General features: G+C 34.4%; 1 protein-coding gene across 3 annotated transcripts in view; it reads left to right on the forward strand.

The window, feature by feature from the left end:
* The window catches only part of LOC145265494 (uncharacterized), a 185,282-nt gene extending 158,610 nt beyond the window's left edge, over nucleotides 1-26,672 (forward strand). For 2 of the 3 annotated variants that reach the window (XM_080121374.1, XM_080121372.1), the window contains exons 26-30: nucleotides 907-1,014; nucleotides 9,285-9,435; nucleotides 14,889-14,958; nucleotides 17,683-17,815; nucleotides 25,266-26,672. In XM_080121374.1, the coding sequence (XP_079977500.1) occupies nucleotides 907-1,014; nucleotides 9,285-9,435; nucleotides 14,889-14,958; nucleotides 17,683-17,815; nucleotides 25,266-25,432 (629 nt within the window). In that variant the 3' untranslated portion in view covers nucleotides 25,433-26,672. The remainder of the gene's footprint in view (nucleotides 1-906; nucleotides 1,015-9,284; nucleotides 9,436-14,888; nucleotides 14,959-17,682; nucleotides 17,816-25,265) is intronic. The other variant, XM_080121373.1, reaches the window with a different exon arrangement.
* Nucleotides 26,673-27,072: the final 400 nt, after the last annotated feature.

Here is a 27,072-nt window from a genome sequence, read left to right on the forward strand (position 1 = left end):
TCATGATTTCATGTGATGTTCCCTTGTGTGTTGCATCTCTAGCCGTTTCTGTGTCCAGTTTGTGTGTCACATTATTATTATTATTATTATTATTATTATTATTATTATTATTATTATTATTTACTCACTGGTTATTATCAGAGATTGTTCACTGACTGGCAAAAATCGGTTATGTTCCCTGGAGTGTGGGTGTAAAAAAGTCTCCTAAGATTTCCAATAGTCTCTGCATCTTTAGATAACCTTTGTAAACGAATTTGCCTCATTGCAACATCCGCCTGCCATTGACAATTCGCTGACAATGTGCATGTGTCATCATCTTAATTTGGCTGGCAATATGTCTCTCTAAATTCCCAGTTCTCGTTGCACCTATCCAGTGGAGGTCTGGTAAGTGCTTTCTCCGTTTGGTCTTTCCATCCTCCTCGTCTCTTCTCTACTACTTGGTGTAGTGCCAGTTGATGCCGGCACTACAATTTATTTTCGGGGGAAGAGAAGTTAATTTACAATTATAAAGTTTCAGTTTTCCTGTTTTCATGTAGTGTTCCATTTTACTTGCGTTTAGATTTCCATACGGCCGGCGTTTGTAGCTCATGTGTATTAGTCTTCCCATCCAAGAGGTTTCCTTAATATTCCAGCCGTTTTCCTTATTACTATCCGTTGCATCGTCTTAGCCATCCCCCTTGATTTCAATTTCTCCCATTCTTATTTAAGGCCCAAAGGCCATTAAATAATAAAATTTAATGAGTATCAAGAGGCTAGTGATACAACAGGATGATCATTGGTAATGGTGGAAATTGTGTAGAATTTGATTATTTAAGATTTATTATAATTGTTGTTATTGTAATCCCCTCTCATCCTCCTCCTCGCTGTTCTAGACCAAGGTAAATCTCTTAATTTTATTTTCTACAGATCCTCATCAACGATTGGCTCTCTTCAGGAAACTAGGTCAAGCACCTCCATTGCTGCCCGTGAAATCGCCACCAAGGAAGATGTTACCCAAAAAGGAATATTTCCAAGGTAAGATTTTAAGATCAGTTGATGTACCGAAATCAATTTCGTTGTCTAAGTTATATGTTAATAACCATTAAAAATAACAAAGAAAAAATAACCATTAAAAATAACAAGGATAAATAACTATTAAAAATTACAAGGATAAATAACTATTAAAAATAACAAATAAAAATAGGTAGGACAAATAACAATTAAAGATAACAAGGATAAATAACCATTAAAAATAGCAAGGAAAAATAACCACTAACAATAACAAGGATAAATAACCATTAAAAATAAGGATAAATAACAATTAAAACTAGCAAAGATACATAAACATTAAAAATAACAAAGATAAATAACTATAAAAAACAAGGGTAAATAACCATTAACTATAACAAGGATACATAACCATTAAAAATAACATGGATAAATAACCATTAAAACTAACAAGGATAATTAGCCATTAAAATAATTATAAACAGCCATAAAAAATAACAAGGATAAATAACCATTAAAATAACAAGGATGAATAACCATTAAGAATAACAAGGATAAATAACTATGAAAAAACTCGGAGAAATAACCATTAAAAATAACAAGGATGAATAACCATTAAGAATAACCAGGCTAAATAACCATTAAAAATAACAAGGATAAATAACCATTAAAAATAAGTAAGATAAATAACTATTAAAAATAACAAGGATAAATAACCATTAAAAATAACAAGTATAAATAACTATTAAGAATAACAAAGATAAATAACCATTAAAAATAACAACGATGAATAACCATTAAGAATAACAAGGATAAATAACTATAAAAAAACTAGGAGAAATAACCATTAAAATAACAAGGATAAATAATCATTAAGAATAACTAGGATAAATAACCATTAAAATAACAAGGATAAGCAATCATTAAAAATAACAAGGATACAATACCATTAAAAATAACAAGGATAAATAACAATTAAAAATAACAAAGATAAATAACAATTAAAAATAACAAGGATTTATGACTATTAAAAATAATAAGGATGAATAACAATTAAAAATAACAAGGATTAATAGTCATTAAGAATAACAAAGATAAATAACCATTAAAAATAACACGGATAAATAACCATTAAAAATAATTATAAATAACCATTAAAATGAGCAAAGTTTGGAATCCAAGTAACGGAGAAGTTCCAACGTCATCCAGAAGTCCTAGATAAAAATGCAGACGTTAAAATTCTCTGGGATTTCATGGTTCAGTATGACTGAAAGATAACTCACGGGAAACCGGATCTTGTAGTTGTGAAAAGGTAATGCCTGGAAAAATACTCTCGTGAGGAATGAATATATACTACATTTACCCCCAGGAAGTAGTTAATGTTTCGGACCATGTTTCTAAACAACAGAACTATGACTACAATATTCAAAAGCGAAGAGGATGTTTCATGACTGCAGTAACCCACCAAAAGGAGAAGGCAGTGCCCAGGAGGGTAGTATCATGCAAACAGAACAGATACTATACTACACCTCTCCTAAAAAAAGGAAGGAGGTAATACCTGAAGAGATTTTATCATGACGAACGAACACGTACTACTTTGCTCCCCCCCCCCCAAAAAAAGAAGTAGGTAACGTTAAAACACTATTTTACAGTAGTATGTGCTGTTTTTTTTCAAATATTGTTATTTTTTTTATTTATTTACTAATTATCAAGCCCCTTAAGAATACTTAAGGATGGGCAAGTATAAACTAATAGGCAGCCAACTAGCGTTTATGCAATGTTCACGACTTCCTTCGTTCGAACACTGTGGATTATCTTCTGATTTGTGCGTTCATAAGTTATTGATTCCCTCCATTCTCATGGCAATTGTTTAGTGGCCCAGATGTAAAGACTTAACAAATCGAGTTAAAGAAGTCAATAATGTTACAAAGACTATTGTATAGTAGTATGTGCCGTTTTTCAAATACTGCTATTTTCTCATATATATATATATATGAGAATATATATATATATATATATATATATATATATGAGAAAAATAGCAGTATTTTTCTTGCCTGATGATATGTAATATGATTGAAACGGTCTGCACATAGTAGCAAGATATGACTGTATTTACATAAAAAAATAAAAAAAATATATAAATTGCTCTCTTATGATTGAGCACTATCAACGACCCTTGTTGAAATTCAGTTATTTTCAATTTTTGGATACCTTCCCACCGAAAAACTATATATATATATATATATATATATATATATATATATATATATATATATATATATATATTTAGCTTAACGTCTGGTGTGTGTATGTGTGTGTATGTGTGTGTGTGTGGTCACGAATAGGTTCCTATATGGTTGACTATTTTAAAAACTGACTACATATAATGATAGAAGATGTAACGAGGATCAGGAATGGGTATGTTTGATCTGGCGGAAAGGTGGTTCATAAAAATTGTGGGGTCTGCGTTGGCGCCTGGCCCCGAACGTATGGAAATAAAAAATTTAAAAAAAAAAAAACGTTTACAAGGGTTTTTGATATAGATGTACATAAGAATACTTTGATAAGTATGTTTTAACTTAAATAGGGATGGTATAATAACATTTTGGGGTCTGCGTTTGCGCCTGTACTCCATGGAAATATGGCACAAACTTTAACAAAGACTTTTCAGATCTATTTGCGTAAGTATATTTGATAATTATGTTTCAGTTTGAAGAAATATGGTATAATAAAATTATAGGGTGTTCGTTCGCGCCTGACCTCCATAGAATGGAAATATGTCACAAAGTTTAATAAGTTTTTTTTTAAAAGGGGTGAGGGTCCACAATAATACCTTAACTTAAAACTTAATTCACGTTAGCTTTTATTTATTTTTTTCAGTTAAATCATATTGTGTCGAAAAAATTCACCTCATAAATTCACGTTCTTCTTAAAGTGAAAGCCCCCCCCCCCAAAGTCGGAACTTTAGACAATTCGCGACACAAATTTTGCATAACTCTGTTTTTTTCCTTCTCCACTTGCACGTGGCACTCTTTCGAAAATAGATAAATAGATAAATAATAAAAAATAAGAATGTTACTTGTTATCGTGCCAAAAAAAGGAAAAATCCTGCTCACGTGATTACGTGTCTTTTTAAAAACATTTACATAATCTTTTTATTTTTATTTATATATCTGGTTAAGCTTTTTTTGACAGCGTACTAGAAGGAATTCAGTTGATTACAACCCTTTCTGCATGTTCTTTACATTACATTACAATAGCACAACCCTGAATCCGACGGCGTAATACTACACCGTTCATAAATACTCCATACGTTGACGGAACTGTCTTAAATTTTTAACACAGAATGCTCAGGTGCCCCTCCCTCAAATTGAAAACGGGGCTCTCCATTTCAAAGTCGCTGCCATTTTGATTTTGTTTTAAACCGGTTCGTAAATTAGACAACAAAAAAATTTTTTTTTACAAACTACTTAAAAATAAAAACCAATGAACTTTTCTACCATAAAAGTAACTTTTATTGACTATGGTAACATTTATTTCTTGTATATTTATATAACCTATCATACTTTCATCAATCACAGTCCATTTTCTGTAGGCTGTTTTTGAATCCAGTCAACGACGGGTACTTCTGCTAGTATATATATATATATATATATATATATATATATAGTAAGTTATAAAAATAGACATGTCAATTAAGCCACACAAAATATTCCGTGTTTAATTCTCGTGAGAATTCGCCAGGCTTAACGCGGAATATTCTGTGTAACTTAATTGCCATATATATTTTTATAACTTCCTAGCTCTACCTGTGTATTGAACACTGCTAAAGTAAATACTGAAAATTTATGCATAAAATTATATTTTCATATATTGATTTATGTGATAAAATTAAGTCGTCATATATATATATATATATATATATATATATATATATATTATTTGGGGCGAGGAAAATGTAAACAAAGAGCAAATAACTCCTTTCTTATAATAGGGAAAGAAATAAAAAATTTAATCGCTAATAAAAAAAAAAATAAATCAAAATTCAAACAGTCTAATTTTGCTAATGACTGTTCCTCTGAGGAGATGAGCCTGCATCGAAAAGGAAAGTACTCTGAATCGTATTATTTGTTCAAATAATAAACTTTTGTTTAAAATATGTATATATATATATATATATATATATATATATATATATATATATATTATTCCTTATTTGAATTTTTTATTTTTGAGATGGGCGATTAAGGTTGGATTCTTTGATCTTATAAATCCACATTTATTTATTATCTGATCTTCCATAGTCGGGTCCGTACCGATTGGTATATATATATATTATTCCTTATTGGAATTTTTTTATTTTTGAGATGAGCATTGTATGTTAATTTTATTTTATTTCGGACTATTAGTCTCATCTTATCTTTTTATTGGTGCACAACGTTTCGTGGCGCAGTTGATAGAGACGTTGAATCTCTACGGTTCCAGATGAACATTGTCTGAAGATAGCGGTTTCAATCCCACCCAAAGCGTGCCAGAGGTAATTGGTCAAAAATGTGGTGAGACGACAACAACTACGGATGGCAGTGATGGCTGAGAATGCAGTTAGGAGATTCGAAGTTCCTATCCGTCGCGGTTACCACCTGACGAAGGCCAGAGGAAGTTGGCCGAAACGTTGTGCACCAATAAAAAGATAAGATGAGACTAATAGTCCGAAATAAAATAAAATTAAATATATATATATATATATATATATATATATATATATAATTATTATTATAATTATGTATAATACCTAGAGTCATTGTTTGGCCTTTTGGCCAAGATCAAAGTGTGTAGTATCTGTTCTTCAGATGCGGCACTTCCATTTCTCGTTCTCTTTCAGTGGAGGAGAAATCCTTCACAACTGAGACAATTTTTATTTTTGTACCTTTTCTCCACGTTAAAAAACGACCCTGGTGTCTAACTCTGTCCCGTGGGGAGGCATGTAAATAGGTACAGTAATTGGTGTTTCATCCTTTCAAGAATCATCAGGTGCAGAGAGTCACGATTACCGCCGCCCGAGATATTCAAGCCCGGCCACAGAACCATCTTTGACTTCATTACCAAGGAACAAATCCCTCGGCTAAGGTAAACTGTGGCGAGAATGTAGTTGAAATTAACATTTATATCTATAAAAGTGTCTATGTGTCTGTGTGTCTGTCTGTGTACATTTCCCTACGCAATAACTCTGTCAATTTTTAGTCTACAGACTCGAAATTTGATATACAGGGTACTGAGATTTGAAAAAATCTTAGTGATCCGGTTTTGGACAGAAATTTGGCTGTTAAGGGGTCAAAGTTCAACGAATTGACCTTTGAGAACTTTACACAAACTCCTCCGACAATTTTAGGGCTAAACACTTGAAATTTTATATATAGATTCCTAGGACATGGATCTCAATTAATGACTTGATTTGAGCCCAAAACAATAAATGTTAAGGGGTCATAATAGGGGTCAAATTAAAAAAAATTGACCGTTCTTTTTGCTCATCATACACCTCCAAACACCCGGGCAACGCTGGGCTCCCATGCTAGTATATCTATAAAAGTGAACGTGTCTGTGTGTGTGTCTGTGTATCTGTCTGTACATTTTCCTACGCAATAACTATATCAATTTTAAGTCTACAGACTCGAAATTTGATATACAGGGTACTGAGATTTGTGAAAATCTTTGTAATCCGTTTTCTGCCAGAAATTTGGCTGTTAAGGGGTCAAAGTTCAACGATTTGACCTTTGAGAACTCTACCAAACTCCTCCGCCAATTTTGGGGCTAAACACTTAAAACTTTAGATATAGGTTCCTTGGACATGGATCTAACTTAATAACTTGATTTGAGCCCCAAAGCAATAAATGTTAAGGGGTGATAATAGGGATCAAAGTTAAAAAAAATTGGCCGCTTTTTTTTCTCAACATACACCTCCAAACACCCGGGCAACACCGGGATGAAATGCTTGTATATATATAGTGGGATGATCAGTAAAAGATAGAGTAATTTTTGTAGGGATTTTTATGCATTGGGACCTCAGAGCATCACAGTTAGAAAGGTGAAACGTAAAACAATTTGTTAGCCGTTTCTCATGATTTCCTCGACAGGAATCATCAGACGATGGTTAAACTTGCAGTGGAGTACCCTAACCCTAACCCTAACCTCGTCTGATGATCACCGCCACCTCAGAAATGGATAACAAGTTGTGGCGAGTTTCTCACTGAATCCTTTATTCATTTTTTTTCCTATTGAATTTCCAAAATAATTTCATGTAATTTGACAATTGTTTCACGCACAAACGAACAACTATGAATAAAGCATATAATTATTACTTGACATTTTTTTGTTCCGTTGAATTATTTGGAAATTTGGCAAGCAAAAATTAATAAAAACTCGATCATTGGAATTTAAAATACTGTTGTTTAATGTTAATATTTATCAAAGTTTTGTATTGAATCATTTTGGTAAATTTTCTTACAACATATATACAAAGATATATGGGAGCTATTCCAAAAATAATGTCTCCTATTTTTTTAAATTCGATTTGAATGAGTCAGAGCGGATTGCAAATTGTATTGTCATGATAACTGATCTTATTCATTCGTGGCTTGAAAATTGCACCTCTCTATTGCAGATATAGACGGTGTGAGACTCTAAGAAAACAATACTTGTCATGGACGTGCGTCAGAACAGGAATGCGTCATTGAATTTCTGCATTGAGAATGGTGGTGACTATATAAAAAAAAATAAATCCTAGAGCACAAAAAGTCGCTCGTTTTAATAGTACCACTACCGCCTTCGTAGCTCTTCAACTTTTTTAGTTAAAATAAACAATATTGTTTTGGAACGATCATCGTATGAAAAACCACGCACAGCCATCGTTCATCACTGGAAAAAAGTATATTGAGAATCTTGGTGACTATGTAGAAAAATAAAGTCTGGAGAACAAAAAGTCGCTCGTTTTAATAGTATTACCCCCATCTTTGTAGCTCTTCAAATTTTTTAAGTTAAAAAAGGAGATTTTACTTTTGGAAAAACTCTTATATATATATATATATATATATATATATATATATATATATATATATATATATATAAGTTAAGTGGTTAAATTTAAATTCTGAAAATCAAAATATAGACATATATTCGAGTAACGAGCGACTTTTTGTGCTCTAAAATTTATTTTTTTACATAGTCATCACCATTCTCAATGCACTTTTGCCAAAAATTCAATGACGCATCCCTGCTTCTGACGCACGTCCATGACAAGTATTGTTTTCTTAGAGTCTCACATCGTCTATATCTGCAATAGAGAGGTGCAATTTTCAAGCCACGAATGAATAAGATCAGTTCTATATATTCTTTTTGTCAAACAATAAATTCTTAACTCGAATATATGTGTCTATATTTTGATTTTCAGAATTTAAATTTAACCACTAAACTTATATATTGCTTTATTCTTAAATATTGAGCTTTTCTTTTTTGGCAAGGATCACCCTTAAAGTATTGCCTCAAGTAATATCTATCAGGACTTTTCATCTGATTTTTAATCTGTCTTATATATATATATATATATATATATATATATATATATATATATATATATATATATATATATATATATATATATATGAGAAGATGGTCTTTGAATTATTATGGACCATCTTCTTCCAAATATGGGATTTCCTGGGATTTTACTTGTACAAATGGAAATTCTTTTAACTTTCTTGAAGATTTACATTTGGATTTTACCATCACTGGATTTTTATTTTCCACCAGACTATCCATTCATCTGTAATCACCTTTTTCTTCACTATATTCCCTCTGCTTCACTTTTTTGTTTTCAAGTAAGATCTTTGACTTACTTGTTGTTTCATCAAATACTTCTGCATGCAAAATCCGATCCCGCATTTTGCTAATTTCTACCCTCTGATGAGAAGGAAAGTATTTCTTCGAAACTCTGCGGATTAAGGACTATCCATTTATCTAGTGTTTCCTTTTCAGATTAAATATATTTTTAACTCATTTCAAAGTGTTTTTTAACATATTTTATTAACTATTTGCTCATATTATAAGCTCTATTTCCTATTTGGTTTTATCGAGCTTTTACATCTGGCTGAGATAATTTTATAAATATTAATTCTTTAATATTTATAATATACTTTAATTTCACCATCTTGGATCATTTTGGTAAATTTAATTGTAATTTTTATTATATATATATAATTACAATGCTTTAATCAAACTACACCAAACTTATATATCTATAGCAGCCCACGAACTCAGAATGGGTTTACATGCTGGATATTTTGAGAAAGTGGACAAAGAGGAGGAAGATGAAGTCAAGGAATCACGCACTTATCAATGGATCCACACGCAAATAACATCGTTTGAACAGATCGACCAAAGAAACCAGCAAAGGTCAGATATGTTTACAACATCTTATGCTAACAGGTACTTCCACGGAATTTGTTATCTATTGACAAATAACACTTTCTGTGACCGACGCATGTTATTTTGTTACAAAGCGGGACGAGAGGGGTAGAAACTTGAATGCTGAGTGACATATCAAGACTCAATGGATGACTCAATAATTTAATGCAATAGGCGAAATTTGATTTATGGTCAACTACGAATTATGAGGCGAAACCAAATTTAGGCTGTCGAGCCGGATTTCTATGTTTTTAATTGTTACCTCAACTTTCGCATTAGTGTCGAGGTTAATGAAGAGCATATGTATGAATAGTACGTTTGGTAAATATCGGCATAATTACTTTATAATTAAATCTTATCTATCAGGTAGCTGAATGAGGACAAAAATAGATGGTGGCATTCTATGCTGCCAAGACTAAACTTGTTTCCTTTAACAATCACAATTAACCTTCTAAACCACTAACAGTTATGGCTAACAATAAATTAAATGAAAGTACTTCGTTTAAACTCTTAGGCTTAACGTTCACAGGGAACACGAGTTGGAACAGATACATCGAAGGCATTGCCGTGGCTTCTGCGAGGAAAGGGAGTTGTCTCTACCGTGCTAGAAAGTTACGCCTGAAAGTATCCTGTATCTTTACAAGGCCACAATTCACCCGTGTATGGAGTATTGCTGTCACATTTGGGCTAATGCATCTGCTGTCAGGCTCTCGCTCCTGGACAGGGTTCAAAAGAGAGTCGCCAACCTGATAGGTCCCGAACTGTCAGCCAGGCTTCAGCCTCTGTCCCATCGACGAAATGTTGCGCCTCTCTGCCTGTTTTACAAGTATTTTAATGGCAAATGCTCCAACGAACTAGAAGCCCTTGTACTCCCTCGACATAAATCCCCAACAAATCCGACAAACAGCAAAATCCCACCCCTTTACTGTAGAGATCCCCAGATGCCAGAAAGCCTTCTACTCTAATAGTTTCTTCCTCAGAACTGCTAGACTTTGGAATTTCCTTTAGGGTTCCTGCTTCCCCCACTGCACTAACATGCAGAAGTTCAAGTGTAATGTAAGCAGGCATCTTGCTGCTCAACTCCCTACATAGTATCCCTGCAATTATATCTCAATTATTAGCCCCGACATCAAAATGACACTGTGCCCCGTGAAAATGCAATAATAATAATAATAATAATAATAATAATAATAATAATAATAATAAAGGGGTTGCTTTTGAGTTTTTTTCTTTGATTTTGTTTTATTTTTGTTTTAAGCAAACCGTTCTTGTTCAAATTATTATTAAAAAGAGTTTGTGCTGATGACGTATAGGTAAGAAACTGATAACAAAATGGTCAAGTTTCGAAAGCTTGAAGCACTTACTCGTTTATCTACAAGTAAAGGCGTGATAATACGAAACATCTGAATGACGATATATATAGTGCAAAAGCCCCTAATTGCAGCAAATCGATAAAAGCTCCTGTTCATAAAGTTCATGAAATTATATTCTAGGCGTTTATTCTCGGAAAAAGTAGGATAGCAACCAATGTTATCCAATTTTAAATACTTGTGAGCTTTTCCTTCAAGGATATCTAATTGGAAAAGGGGGTTTGACATCGTCCTTAAACCATTGAGGTTTTGAAGAAAATTATAGAGGAAATCGACACATTTTTGTCTGAGATGACACGCAAGGTATCTCTGTTGTATTTAATAATGTTTGCTTGAACGAAAAAATGCTGCGTAAATATACCAATATATATATATATAAGTGCGTTAATTAAAAAAAAAATGACATCTATGTATTATGAAATCATATGATAGCAAATACCACTTGAGAGATAAATGTTTTGATTTCAATTCTAGCTGATGGCCCCCAAGTCATATAGTATTTTTAAAAAACTTTCTGGTACAATATAATAATTAATAGAGAATTGGCTTTATGATAATAAATACAAGATCTGCATAAATTAAAATATCATATTTAAGCGTATTTTAAGACTGGGCAATGCCTGGTAGCCTACTAGAAACATACAAGACAAAAACTCTCGATCTTGAGCATGTAATGCACAGAGTAGGTGAGAAAGTGGCTTGCCATATTTAACACTTTTAAAACCAAGTTTCCCTTTTGTCACCTTTATCGCTCGGATCCCTTTTCTTTTCAGACACAAAAAATGACCCTCTTTTAAGAAAGTAACCTCTTAGAATTAACTTTCATTTCAGAAGTTATGTATCCAGTTCGTTACTATGGTTGCTGGGAATATGGTTGCTCCAGAAAGTACCTAACTAGAGATACAATCCTTTACCTCTATAAGAGTCAAATACGCCACAAGATAGAACATACTATTTCAGCTACGTTTTTTTTTTTTACACGGTGGTCACCACTTATCAAGGCCCGGAAGCCACTCAGGGATAAGGGTTATTGCAAGTACAGTACGTTAGTGTAGAGATTTAATGAAGTGCTTACTTAAGGGGGCGGTTCATTAGGAATTTGTTAACGTTGGACTTGAAGACATCCAAGTTATAGTCAGGTGGGAAGCAGGCAGACGGAACGTTGTAGGAGGAGTCACATACAACACTCTCTCCTTCTTAGAACAAAACAGAACAAAAAAATCGACACCAAAATCTTAGTTTGGGGGAGTATCGTTTCTCTTCTCATTTCTCACAGAAGATGTGTTTATAGTCTCTCTTTGCTCTCTCGGTATCTCCATGAAAGATGCTTGAGTGAGCGTCAACCTTTCGTTCCTTTTTGCAAATTATTCACAGCAAGAACTACCACAATTGAAAAGTAATTTCCGTTCTCCTTTCATATGCTTACCGTCTGATGGAATTTCTTTGCAAAATCCTAGAACTGCTCGCCTGTGGAACTCTGTTCTCCTAACCTGCTTTCCTGTTTACTACAACAAGATGTAAACAAGTTCTTAAGTTCTCAGTGATCATTGTACGTTAATTAACCTTTATCCTCGAGTGACCTTTGGGCATTGATAAGTGGTGACTTCCTTGTAAACAAAAAGAGTTTTCGAGATTGCTTCCCTGTTGATTTCAATCTAGTCGTCTTAAAATTCAACACCAGTAACCAAACACAGTTCATATCATTAATGAATGTTAATACTTTTATAGTCGTATTATATGGATTCTTTGGACAACTTGATTGTTATTTTTATAACGTTTCGGATGATGTAACTTCCGATCATTTTCACGTGTATCTTGTTGAACTCTGGAATCTTTCTGTCGAACTAGGGAATTATGCACGGAATTTTAAACGGAATTCTTTATTTAATCTACGGGGGTAGCACGCCATCGTTCCGTCAGCCATGAATGTATTTTGGGTTCCGCTCACTCTGAGAATTGAACCTTCAACCTACAGAAGAGTGTGACTTTTATAATTGAATTTTACCAAGTATTCTATTCACTGTGCCATGAATTCTTGCGGTTTAATAAAAAAGTTCTGTTTGAACTTCTGTACAGATATAAGAGTTCTGCAGAACGATCCTTCAGCGGAACAAGATACGCTTGAAGAAGGCTGTAGGTTACATCGACCGAAATGTTGTGAAAATAACACTCAAGATGTGGACAGAAGTCTGAAGAATCCAAATAATACAGATAATTAATCCTTATCTAATAATTTCAGAACCATGATATTCCAGTGGTGTTCTTCATCTTTGCGATGATAATCATTCTTTCTAATTACCCTTACCGTTTTTTGTGTACTCGATAAATGATAATCCAATACTAAAAACAGTTTTAAGTACTTTTCAGAAACAGAATGATGTAATATTGTCAGGAGAGGGGGATATATATACAGAGTGGACTGATAAAATTGTCGCCTTAGAAAAGATGACATAATTCCATTTCCGCTTGATGAAAACCGGTTGTCTTTTTGTGTTGCAGACCATCTACTAGTTGGCCAGTTGTGTATAAATCCCAAGAGTGATAGAAGCCTACTATCATGTCTGAAAGTGACACAATGATTAACGAGCGAGATCAAAGATGCGCTGCTGTACAACTCATGCTCTCTACCGTCCAAGATATGACAACAGGCCCATTGCCAGCACCCTCAAAATGCAAATCTGGATGGTTCAACGCCTGAGAGCACAACTCAACGAAATTTCTGGTCACAGTTATGGTCGTTGGTGTGGTTTCAAGTGAGAGCCACATCATGCAACCTCACATCTTTAAAGTTGGCTTGAAAGTCACTAAAATGTACCTGGATGTGCTGAAGAGTGTGGTGATTCCATGGTGCAATCAGGTGACCGCTGGCAGACTCAGGGTGTGGCAGCAGGACTCGATGCCAACCCACAAATTCAAAGAGACCCAAGCATGGCTTCAGAAGGAGTGCCACGACTTTGTACCCTTCTCTTACTTAACCCCTCCTCCACCGACCTAAACCCGCTAGACTACTGGGTTTGGTCATATGTCGAGAACATCACCAACATGATCTACCAACCACCCGCCGAGTATTTGCCAAGCTTCCACCAGCACTTATGGAAAATGCATGCTCCCAGTTCCAGACCCATATCAGGCCAGTGATTGAGGCTGAAGGTGACTGTATTGAATAGATGTCAGCTATACTACATAATCAAGTTAGCTGAAATGAATTTTTTCAACAATTTAAAAAAAAAAATAAAGCGGTAGTATTGTTTTCTTTAGGACGACAAATTTATCGTTCGACCTTCTATAAACGAGTATATATTATTTATGCGTCGATGTATTTTTGCCTATTGATCGTCTAGTGATTGTTTAAACAGGACATATACCAATCATAATATTAAAGGACAAATAACTAGGGTTTTACAGTGATCTTGATTTGGCGGATCTTCGGAAATAATGCAAACGAAGATTCGCACAACCCGAAGCCTGAGTGATATTTACAGCAGCTTTATTTAGGATGTTTTCCCCCCATTGAAAAACTGCAATGCTGGTTCTAGACTTTTACTATCGACATTTTCCGCTACTCAGAGCTATTACTGTCCATGGCCGTCTTTCTTCCTCTGACTACCAACCGCGTCTGCTCTCTTTGACTCTCAATATACCAATCAGGCAAGGCTTGACTAACTAATACGTCTATTTTGAAGCTAACTCGTTACGTAATTTTGTTTATGTTCTAACATTCTTTTTCGCCAAGTAAATTATTGTTTTGTGCTGGTTATGAAAACTAACATTCCTTTCTATTAAAACATTTTGACATGAATAATTTTGTCTGTAAATATTTCTTTCGCTATGTTAACATTCTTTCTGACTTTTTATTTTTACAAATATTAATTACGATCATAATAATCGTCGATCAGCACATATTTCGGCGTTGCCTGGCCAATATTTAACAATAATAATTTCTAGAAATATGTGCTCTTTTTTTCAAATGTGATAAATCTTTGCACAACACCATGTATTATTATTATTATTATTATTATTATTATTATTATTATTATTATTATTATTATTATTATTGTTGTTGTTGTTTAGTTTACAAGAGAAAGCCGTTTCACAAAGCAGCAAGAAACCGCTAAACACAAACCAGCGAATCAGTTTGTTTGTAAGTACAAAAATAAATCTTTTTTTTTGTTTTTGCCCCGATTCCTCATATTAAAAAACAAAACAAAAATTAATGAAAAATCTGTATGATGTAAGTACTCGTGACCATATCATATTCCAAAAATCACTAAAGTGTACCTGGATGTGCTGAAGAGTGTGGTGATCTCCGGCATGAATTAAACTATCATATTTAAGTGTATTTTAAGACCGGGCAATGCATGGTAGCTTACTATGGTATGAATTATTGTTGAGTTATCTCTCTTGTTTTTTTAGACTTGTTTCAAAATAGCGGTTGAGACAAGCACTCCTCAGATACTCATCTTTTTTCTTAAAAATAAAATTACTTGATCAATTTACGTAGGTTTTGGAATATTTAAGAATAATTTTTAATGTAAAACTTTTTTCATTAAATTGCTTAAATTATTATTATTATTACTACTACTACTACTACTACTACTACTACTACTACTACTACTACTACTACTACTTATAATATTAATATGAACAATATTATTGGGTTATATATATATATATATATATATATATATATATATATATATATATATATATATATATATTATATATATATATTTAAATGACAGCAAGTCTATATTCCAAATTTCAAGATCTTACCGTTTATTTGTTTCAGCATGTTAAAATGTTCAATTCTTGACAGTACTTGTTTCGTAGCGCAGAAACATTCATATAATTATTATGCCAATTTTTTAATATTTTCCTATTAATCTCCTTTCTTCCTAATCAGAAGAATAACTCGTTAACTTTTTTTGTTTGTCTATCTGCTTTTAACAAAGAAACGATTATATGGGAAGTAGCGTGGTCTTGCCGGAGAGGGATACCTTTGCTCGTCTTACATCGTCTCTTTATTTTGATAGATTCTCTTAATTTCCTTACAAATGAAGCATAATTGGCTCTTGCAATCGTGGTACTCTTTACCAGAAAATTTATCTGTAACAGAACGCGTATAAACGCGTGGGAAAATACCAATAGGAGCTTAAGCTAGCCTGTGAAGATTTTAACAGCAGCCATTTGAGCACGCATGCAAATTGACAAGTGTGCGCGGTCAGAAGAAAAAGAAAAAAAAGAAGAAAAATACACCACATGGCGAGGAGCAGAAAGAAAAACGTCTCCAGATGAGATGTACAGATACTCTTGCAGTGGTAGCGAGATACTTTTAAACTGCTATCGTGACGGCGGGGTTTTGTTAATCTCTTGGCAGACGAAATGAACAGTTAGAAAAAAAACAAGAAATTGTTTGGAAGATAATGGTAATAAACGACTTGTGTTAAAAGACAGAGAGAAAAAAAGCAAAAACAAGTCGGATTTATTTATTTTTTCTGTTTGTTCCTTTTTGACGATACCAGATGGCATAGGGGCCCGAGAAAGATTTGAACTGTAACGAACACGTTTTGGAAGTAACGGCCACGTTACATATCATCACTACTCCGTTCTAGTTACAAAAGACCCAGAGCATGATCTTGTCAGCAGAGGGCTGCCTTCTTGCCCTTTTTGGAGGTGGTGAGTCCAAGTGTTTCTACTGCATTGACTGAGCTTTGGTCTCTGGAATCAAACCCAGGATTCATCTTGTAGCATTAGTCTTCTAAAAAAATTTGAATTATCTCTTTGGCACAACTACCAAATTTATCCTTGAGTATTCGACACCTTTTCACTTCTAGAAAGATGTCAGTAACCTGGGAATCCATCTTGCAGACACATTCGATCGATCGATCGATCGATCGATGCTTCCGTTCTGTCTCAAGCGACAATGGATACCCCCTGTGAGGGTAGCTGCACGAATAATTGTGAGGCAAGGTTTGCGCAACCACACATCTCCTTATTCAACACTGTTTGAATCCAGTGGCACGAAAAAGTGCGAGACGACTGAAAAACAATGCCGAGATAAGCAGAGAGCACATACAACACCTGGAATTCCCAAATGGTCACCAACTTTTGGGCTGACTAGGTTCAACGTTGCTTAACTTCAGTGATCTAACGGGAACCGGCGCGTCAACGTGATTATGTCGTATGCCAGATACATTATGCATATGGAAATGGTCATAAATGATAATTTCCACAGATCCTATACTAATATTGACCTCTTGATCTATTTTTGCGAATAGCTACGGGTCGATTTTTCAAAATGGCAGCTTCAACTTGAGTAACAGACGCCTCATCAATGGCAGAGGGGGGCATCAGATATACAGGCTCCATTTTACACCTGACTCAGTTCAAACACCTATAAACCAGAAACTAAAATAAAGCTGTAATTTGTCATATAACCCAGAGAGCTGTAAATCAGTACACATTCAAAATTTTAGCTCGATTAGACAAATGAAAGTGAGTCAGGGATATAACTTACTGTTGTGGAGGAACCACCCTCCAAATAGATTAACCCATCGTCAATATAAACTATAGCTCATGGCGATCCCGGCAAGGTATCTAATTCCAAAGCGACCATCGCATGCTCGGTGAATTACCAACACTTTCCGTTTGTAACCTTTCCGTTGTTTTCGTGTAATACATGTTTTAAACTGTTATTCGTTGTTCTGTTCTGTTTGTGGCTACTTGCTAGTCATAACACTTACTAAACGCCTCTCGTATACCAACTAGATGTGGGGGTCTCTGTTATCCATAAAATAGGTCGCTATTTAGTTTATGGGTTTAATGACATGCGTTTTGGTCTCATGTATTTTTGTTTTCCTTATAGCAAAGACATCAATTGAGCAATGCTGAAGGTATGACAGCGCCGTGTACCACCGATGAATGTCAGTCAATTATGGATACTGAGAATGAAACCATCACAGAATCCAGGAGACATTCAATTCCAAGTGCCAAGAAACGTAAAGCACAATTTATATTTCCTTTGTTTTTACATTATAAAATACATTTATTCTCTCTCTCTCTCTCTCTCTGTCTATATATATATATATATATATATATATATATATATATATATATATATATATATATATATATATACTAACAGTTTAGGCCGGCTTTTCTCAGGCCCTATGTACTGTTCATAACTTTATGTTCATCTGTATATATAGATTAAAATGTTTGATTCCTAGTAACCTACATCTAAAATTTCAAGTGTTTGGACCCAAAATTGGCGGAGATGTTTGGTAGAGTCTGTAAAGGTCAACTCTTTCAACTTTGACCTCTTGGTAGCCAAATTGTCGCCCAAAAAAACTGATTAAAAAGCTTGCTGTATGTCCAAATACCCTTTATGTAAAATATTAAATGTTTAAACCCCAAATTTGCCGAATAGTTTGGTAGATAACGCAAGAGTCAAATCTTGACAGTTAAATTTTCGGCCAAAACCCGATTAAAAAGCTTGCCCTATGTCTGAATACACTTTATGTAACATTTCAAATGTTTAGACCAAAAATTGGCCGAGTAATTTGGTAGAGACCGCAGAAGTCAATTTTTTTTTTAAATTTTGACCCCAATTTTGACACTTTAACATTTATTGTTTTGAGGTCAAATTGAATTCAAAAGTTTGATTCATGTTCAAAGAACGTACATGTAAAATTTCAAGTATTTAGACTTAAAATTGGCGGAGGAGCTTGGTAGAATTTACCAATCGGTTAATTTTGACACCTTGACAGCCAAATTTCTGGCCGAAAACCGATTAAAAGAATTTTCTCAAATTTCAATACCCTTTATGCCAAATCTCGAGCAGTGTGGTAGGAGAATGTAAACACACTATTATAGATATATAGATTTATATATATACTAGCGAGGGGTACCCGGCGTTGCCCGGGTGTTTGCAGGTGTGTGTGAAAAAAACAGGTGCCCGTGAAAAAAAAAACAAAGCCTTGACGACGCGTGTTGGAAAATAGTAAAGTGTGAAAAAAACAGGTGCGCGTTTTTGATTGACCTGACGGCGATAGGTATTCAGCAGTCAGCATTTTGTGCGGGACAGTTTTTAATGAGGTGAATAAATCGGTTTGTTTGTTTTTAAAAACGCGCTACACGGAAAATTTACTGTCTGCTCCGTCAGACGGTAAAAGTCAAAATGAGAAGAGAAGAAAAAATAATTTTTAGGGTTACGAGTGGATATTAAAATAATAAGAGAAATAAAGAGAGAGAGAGAGAGAGAGAGAGAAAGAGAGGAAGAAAAGAGAAGGAAAAAAGGGAGATAGAAAGAAGGAAAGAAGCATACATTTACATCGTGATCAAATTAAACTGAAGTGAAAAGTGACGGGTGTGGTGGTTATCTATTTGAAATGAATTAACCGCATCATAATGCAGACGTTGCCATGGTTAGGGTTGGGGGGGTTACATGTCATGAAGTGTTGTCGGGGATGCTTTTTTTCGGCTCCAATATGTGGCAAAAAGAAAGTCCGCACAATGGAAAATTGTTATTTAAATGTAACTTTAGGACATTAATGCAACACAAATATAACAGGAACACAATGAACTAGTTATTATTTAGTAGCATAGCCCTTCTGCAATTTAACAGCCTGCTATCTTTTGGGGATTCCTTGAATTAGACTGTAGCCATACTCCGTGGAAAAGGCATCCCACTTTTCTTTAATTTTTGTCCAAATCTCTTCAAAATTTTAAGTTTTATCATTGCGTAGTTATTGCTGGATGTAATGCCATACGTTTTCGATAGGAATTAGGTTTGGAGATTGTGCAGGCCAATCCAAACACGGAATATCATGCTCTTCCAGAAACCTCTTGACATTGACAGCTGTGTGAATAGGAGCATTATCCTGCATGAAGATGGGATTATCATCAAAATTCCGACTAAACTAGGGTAGAAAATGCTCAGTCAACATATTAATTTACTTGGTCGAATTAATTCGACCTTGCAAGCGAACTATAGGTTCTGGACCATTGATACTAATAATGCCCCACACCAAAACTTAAACTCCACCACCTTACTACCTTGCAGCGTTGAAACTGAGCACCTAGGATTAAATTCTTCGTCTTTCCTCCGACGGACGTACTGCCTACCATCACTGCCTCGTTTATCGAACTTGCTTTCGTCGCTAAAAAGCACTTTTGACCAATATAAAGATCATAATCTTCATTGCATGTGACAAAGTCCAGACGGCGCTTTCTGTTCTTTACAAAAATCATTGGCTTGCGTCTTGCAACATATCCTCGCAAATTAAATTTCTTTAATCTGTTCTTGACAGTAGAACGAGAGCCCTTTTTAACAAGATTGCACTGTTGTTGGATTTTGGGAGCCGTTTCAAATCTGTTTCTTAGGCTGCGGATCTTGATAGCATTGTCTTCCCTATTAGAAGTAATCCTAGTACGACCAGATTTAGGGGCATCACGAACATTGCCGGTGTTTTGGTGCGTTTGCACAGTCTTTCGTACCGTTTTCTCAACACATTTCAATCTGTGGCCGATTTCTCGATTGAAAGATGGAAATTAGTGAGCACTTTTGACCAATATGAAGAGTCATGGCATATGGACTAAATGTTACATTGTATAACCTGGAACAACAACAATTAAGATTAGATATGCTTTGTTGCCTGTTGGTGAATATTTTAAACTGGTTTAGGGGTGATAATTTAAGCTGGTTTTAAGCGAAATTGTTGCTGCGGACTTTCTTTTTGTCTCCTCAATTTGAAGTTATTTTTGCAAATTGACGTGAACACCAGAATATTTCAATTAAAAATCAAATATGAACAGGTAAAATTATAGAGGAATAAAATGCGAATCAAATGAGGTATAGGTTGTTTAAACAGTTACTTTAAATTTAGCTTAAATTTGCAGTTTTTGAAAAAATACAAGTACGGACTTTGTTTTTGTCAGCACTATATATATATATATATATATATATATATATATATATATATATATATATAATTCAGCATTTGCCAAGATATTTAAAAGTTCATGAAAACCCTTTTCAACTACCACAAAATTATGGGGCAACTGAGAAGCGCTCGTAAATGCATCCTAAAATTATGCTTCCATATCTAGACGAGCTACTCAGAGGAGTCTTTCCTGTTTGGAAAGCATATGGAACCGACTTTTAAATCTAGTGGGCGATGTCCTGTTCTTCTCCTCTTTCTCACAGAAGAGATGCTGTCAGCCTATCTCTGCTCTCTCGTTATTTTCACAGCAGATGCTCGACTGAACTCAATAAAAATTTATGGAAAATACTCGTCTAGTTATAACCACTATCAGCAATTCCACTGATTCTCCGTCTGTGCTTACAACTAAACGAACATTCCATGTGCAAAGCTGTTTCCCAGAACTGCTGATCTGTGGAACACAATATTACAGAGCTGCTTCTAACCTGACTTTTAGGTCTCATCGGTTTTCATCGCTTTTAAGTCGAATGTTAGCAAGTTCTTGTTGAGCCCTCCTCTTAAATATTTAACTTCTACACAATTTCCACAATCAACGATCATGAAGGTGTTCTCTCACCTAACATTCATTAACCCTTATATTCAGGTGGCATCCGGACCTTGATAAGCGGTTACTCTATTGTTAAAAAAAATGTTGCATAATAGGGGGTTTCATATTAAGAGATAAGATGACGAGGAAGAGAAGAGATAAAAGACATTTATAACATTTATCAGTTCTGTGGATGTTTTTTCTTGCTTACATATATTAGAGAGGAGGTAGGAGTGATCAGTTCTTATAACACACAAGGGGAGGACACATTACTTATGATAGAGAGGGGGACACATTACTTAAGATAGGTTATACAAAGTTCATTAATAACGATGATTTCACATTACCTTCAATTTGGTAGAATGACGACACGAAGACGCAGTTACAAAAATATGAGATGTTCTTTTATTCCATTTGACCGGTCGAAATGATGATGGCATCCAGGAATTCAAAGTCGTTTCTACATGTTTAATGTTCTAACCCTTCGCTTCTAAAGGGGGACCCTCCTCATGTCAGCTCCGTCTCCGTCTGACTCGACTCTGGGCTCTGTTTCTCTGTCCGCCTGCCCTCCTCTTCGACTGAACTAGCTGAATACTGAGAATTCATTTCTGCCATAACGTCATACGTGTGTCTGCAAACATGGTCGACCCACGTGGCCATAAAAAGAATTGAGCAATCAAAATTTCTTTTACAACAATATATCTAAACTATTTTATGTGAAACTGAACAAAGTTCAAGTCTCGGTCTATCCTAATCTTATTTTCACTTATCTAATGTTTTTCTTACAGGAAAAGGGGAACCTTTCTTGTAACAAAAATTCAATTCACAATGATTCCCATCGTTGCACGTCATTAATTGTGCTTTGAAAAATAAATAAGTTCTTGATGATCCGTTTCATTTAAGTTAACAAATTTACCGAATTTCCATTACTAATGATTACTATATTGTCCAATTGACTACTGTACACTCTTTAACCCTTATCCTTGATTCCTGGTAAGAAATAGAGCACATATATCTAATCTCTTAAAGGTCGCTGGAAAAATGATTATATTGTTCTACCGTTCTAATAGATATCTCACGGTTGATGCAATTCCTGTATAAGAGCCAAGTACGTCCTAGGATGGAGTACTGTTGCCACATTGTGACATGGGCTACTCAGAGCACCCTATTCTGCTTTCTAAGTTCAAAACCAACTTCGTAATCTAGTAAGCAATTGTTACATGATAAGGGCTGTCCCCTTTTCATGTAAGTATAAAAATAGAGAGATTTAGTTAAAATGAAAATGAAATAGCATAGACGAAATTCGAACCTCGTAATTTAGGTTTAGAAATAGATTACGAGAGAGAATTAGCAAATGGAATGTGAAAACAAACCATTGTTTAGCTTAGAGATAAAATAGTTTGAAGAAAAGAATGTACATTGTCAATTCTGTTATTAAGATTCAATTGAAGAATGCAACTATAAGATAATTTAATAAACATGTTTTTAACATATTGGAAAAATAGGTTACTGGGAATATAGGTTAAAATTCCTTTTGTAAACAAAGGAAAAAGTTTTGGACACGCATTTCCAGAACAAGTGAAAGACACATGTTTTAACATGCGTATGACGTCATGGAAAATGGGAAGTTCTCGATATAGTTAGAAACTTTAGAGTTAAGGGAGGAGAGTCTGGGAGAGAGTCAGAGAGAGTCTGAGGACGACAGACGACAGTCCAGACATGGCATTCGAACGTCTAGAAGCGAGACGGTCACTTTTGAAACTTAGAATGTGAAGCTTTGAATTCTTGACTCAGAAAACCACGACCGGTCGAGAGAAGAAATAAACCGAACATGTGTTTTTATAAACGTCGTCTTTGCGTTGTAATTCTACCAAAAGGTAAAGTGAAAATTGTTATTATATGTCTTGTATATCATGTGTTTTAAAATGTCTTTACATACACGTCTCGACATCTCATATCTACAATGTGAACACTAAGATTGTCTGAACACTGTTTCCTCACTCTAAGAGCTTCTACACTTATAAGTATGAACATTTAATATATATGAATCTCGTCATAACACGAACAATCTCTTACAACATCTCTCTCTCTAAGACACAACAACATCTCTCTTAATAAGACTCACTTTAACAAAGAACAATAACAACGAATAGCAACAACAAAACAACAATAATAATAAGACTATTATATAACACAATGCCCTTTTCTCTTCTCTGAAACTTCTTCCCTACAGAAGAGACGTTGCCTGTTTCTGCTCTATTGCTATTTTCACAGCAAGTATTCGACTGAGCTGCAATCTATGCCCCTCTCGCCAATCTTTCGCAAAATCACTTATCTAGCCAAAAATCATTATCAATAAATTACCTTACTCCCTCTCGGCGCCTAAACCTAAACGTGGATTCCATGCACAAAGCATTTTAACTAGAACTGCCAGCCTGTGGATCTCTAGTTCTGCTAGTAGATTACAATATCGTTGTTTTCAAGTTTAATGTAAACAAGTTCTTATTTAACCATCGTCGTAAATAATCTAATTATACCAAATTTCCACCACAAACGATTACTACGCTACTGTCCCAACGACACATAATAACCCTTAATCTTGAGTAGCCTCCGGGTCTTGATATTTGTAAAATAAGTTAGATTTTTTATAGGACGGCTGTGATAAAGCGTTTATGTTTGAGTTTGATCGTTGTTTGTTGCGTTGTTATTAAAGAGGCGTTCCCTTTGTCCTTATATAAACTAATGTAAGGAAGTTTCGCATGGTGGAACCAATCACACCACTCCTCTGTATGACAATCAGTTTGGACACAAATGTGTCAAGAAGACAATTATTATTAACTATTATAATTTACTAGGCGTTCGTACACGAGTCATGACTAGTGATTACTCACTAGCAAAATCAGAATCTGAGTTACAATTTCTATAGACTGCCAATACTCTTTCGATAACCATTACGAATCATTGCGGATTATTGCAGTAGCCGTTTACTATTGTATTTTTGTTGATAACGCCCGTAAGCTTTTTTCTGAAGTTTGAGTGGCAATAGGCCTCGCAAGTAATCCATTGCTCTTTTAGTGGAAGTCTGGATAGTTTATCAGCTTCTTTGGTCTTTTCATTGTAAATACTCTAATTTTCTCTGAGACCAACTGGTGTTTTTACTTCTTTTGGTTCCAATTTATTCTAATCTTTGTTTAAGGTTTTCAGTGCTGTTTTTAGTTCTTCCACATTTAGCATTACAGTAGGTGTTTTCATGTTTTAATTTGTATGAACACATGGCGCAATGTCTTCCTCATGTTACATCTTAACTGAGGGAGGGCTGATCTTTGTTCCACGTGATATTCTGCAATGACCATAATATGACCCTTGGGAGACTGCGGATCGCGCCTTGTTATATTGGTGCCGTGACCAGGATATGGCCTGTAACTGGGTGGACAACACGGTTATCCTCGTGTTACATCTTAACTGAGGAAGATCGGATCTTTGCACCACGTTATATTAATGCTCTAGTGACCAGGATATGACCCTTGAAAAACTGCTGGTCGCACCTTGTTATATAAGAGTGCCAAGTAAAAAATGTTTTAAGCGGCAATCTTTCAAGGTTAAAAGTTTAATCCTCATTGCAGACTAAAACTTAAAATAAAATAAAACACTTAAGCCTTATACACGATCATAGCTGACAGAACGAGAACAATCTACTGTTGGATTTGCAAGTTATTCATACAGTAAGATAAGATATTTAGATATTTTATGATTTTGAAAATAGCTGTTGTATGAGTTATAGGAAATTTTTCTCTATATCTTTTTATACATTGTTACTATAAGGATGATTGAATAATATAATTGCTATTCTTTTTTTTTTCATTACTATGATTGCTATTTTAACAAAACACAAAATGCCCATTTCATTTTCTTTTGCAGGTCCCGTACATCTTCCTCCAATTGAAAAAAGTCCAGTGCCAACATCTCTTTGGTCCGGGTCGATGTCTCACTGGAATCCGGATGTAAAGAGAAGCGAGGGTTGGGGATGTGGAAAGAAGAGGACCAAACGGAAGAGCCTTTCTAATGTAGCTGGAGGAGGAAAGTGAGAATACGCAAGGTCACGAATAATTAACAAGATTAAAACGAACTACTTTAGAAAGGATAAAATAGTCCACCCTCTTCAAGAAACTGAAATGAACGTGTTCAATAATTATTGATAATTGTTTAGTCATCAGTCGTACGATTTGTGTTTCAGGTAAAGTATATATGTATTTTATCTACCTCCTATCAAGGGGAGGTTAGACAAGACGTCAAGTATGGTTAAAAAAACAGCGCCCTAGGATAAGCACACTATAGCTTATAAAAATGATTGAGGTTAAGGGAAAACATGTATGAATAGTACGTTTTATAGAATAATTACTTATAAGTAAACTATACCTACCTACATTCCCGGCAAGGACATTTCAGGCCATTAGCAATAAACTAATTTCTTTCAAAAAGAGATGGTAAAGCCTGGGAGAGCAGACCTCATAGGATTTAACAGAACTATACCTCAGTTTGATAGCAATAAAGCCAATGGCATATTGCCATTTCCTGGTATGGACATTTCAGGCCATTAGTAATAAACTCCCCCTTTGAGAGTTGACCTTAAAGGATCTAACAGACCATACCTTAGTCGAACAGCAACAAAACTATTGTCGTACTGATTGTCGAGAACGTATCCAAGATTAATACGAACACCTATTCAACTATGTAAGTTCAAGTATTCATCTATGATAATAATAAAAAAATCCATAAAAAACTGTATTATATATTTATTACTAATATAAACTTTTGTATCTGTTTGGTCTGGAGTCGACACTATACTATTACCGCTGTATCCAAAGAAAAAAACTATATTATTACTATCTTTCAATACCTAATTAAATTTACAATTTCAGGTCAGCTGTCAATGCTCAATTCAAGGTGGCGTGTAGTGTAGTATCTGTTTTGTTATCATGATACTATCCTCCCAAGTGTTACCACATTCATTTTGGGATGTGTAGGTAGTGTAGTATCTGTTTTTATGATCATCCATCTCGACATTGCCCACTTCTTTGAGGTAAATAATATAGTATTTGTTCTGTTGTTGTGAGTCCATTCTCCCAGACATTACCGCTTCCTTGGAGTGCAATGTAATATACGTTCCTTTGTCATAAATACTAGCAATATATGATCCGTTGGGTCAGTATTTGTTATGTATTATTATTATTATTATTATTATTATTATTATTATTATTAAAATAAAACTTATTTTGTGACGTCATCGATTTTCAAATAAATATATATTTCTTTATTGATAATAAGTATGCTCTTTTCATCTGCTGTCCTTTTTTCTTTTCTTTTTCCCTTTCTAATTTCTCCTCTTTCTCTCGTTATTTTAAAATTTAAGGAAAATCACCACAGACAAGGTATCACGCCACTTGATGTAAAGAGCTAAAAAATACGACTTTAAAACAACAAAAAAAAAAAAAAAAAAAAAAAAAAACTAGCCAACGAAAGAGATATTGTATAGATATATCCCGACCCTGAAAACAGCAATTTTTTTTAGCTTTTTCAGAAACATCGCTTATGGGATGTGAGGACTAAACCATATCTGCCCCTTACACTAATTCTCTATATATCTTTTATATTTGTTTCGTGTCGTTTGTTCATGAGTTTGTTGGTGTATATGGCAACATAAGACCCAGACTTAATTTAGTGGTAA

This window comes from Euprymna scolopes, chromosome 40 (genome assembly GCF_053919585.1).
Source record: "Euprymna scolopes isolate OS-2025 chromosome 40, ASM5391958v1, whole genome shotgun sequence".
Classification (NCBI taxonomy): domain Eukaryota; kingdom Metazoa; phylum Mollusca; class Cephalopoda; order Sepiida; family Sepiolidae; genus Euprymna; species Euprymna scolopes.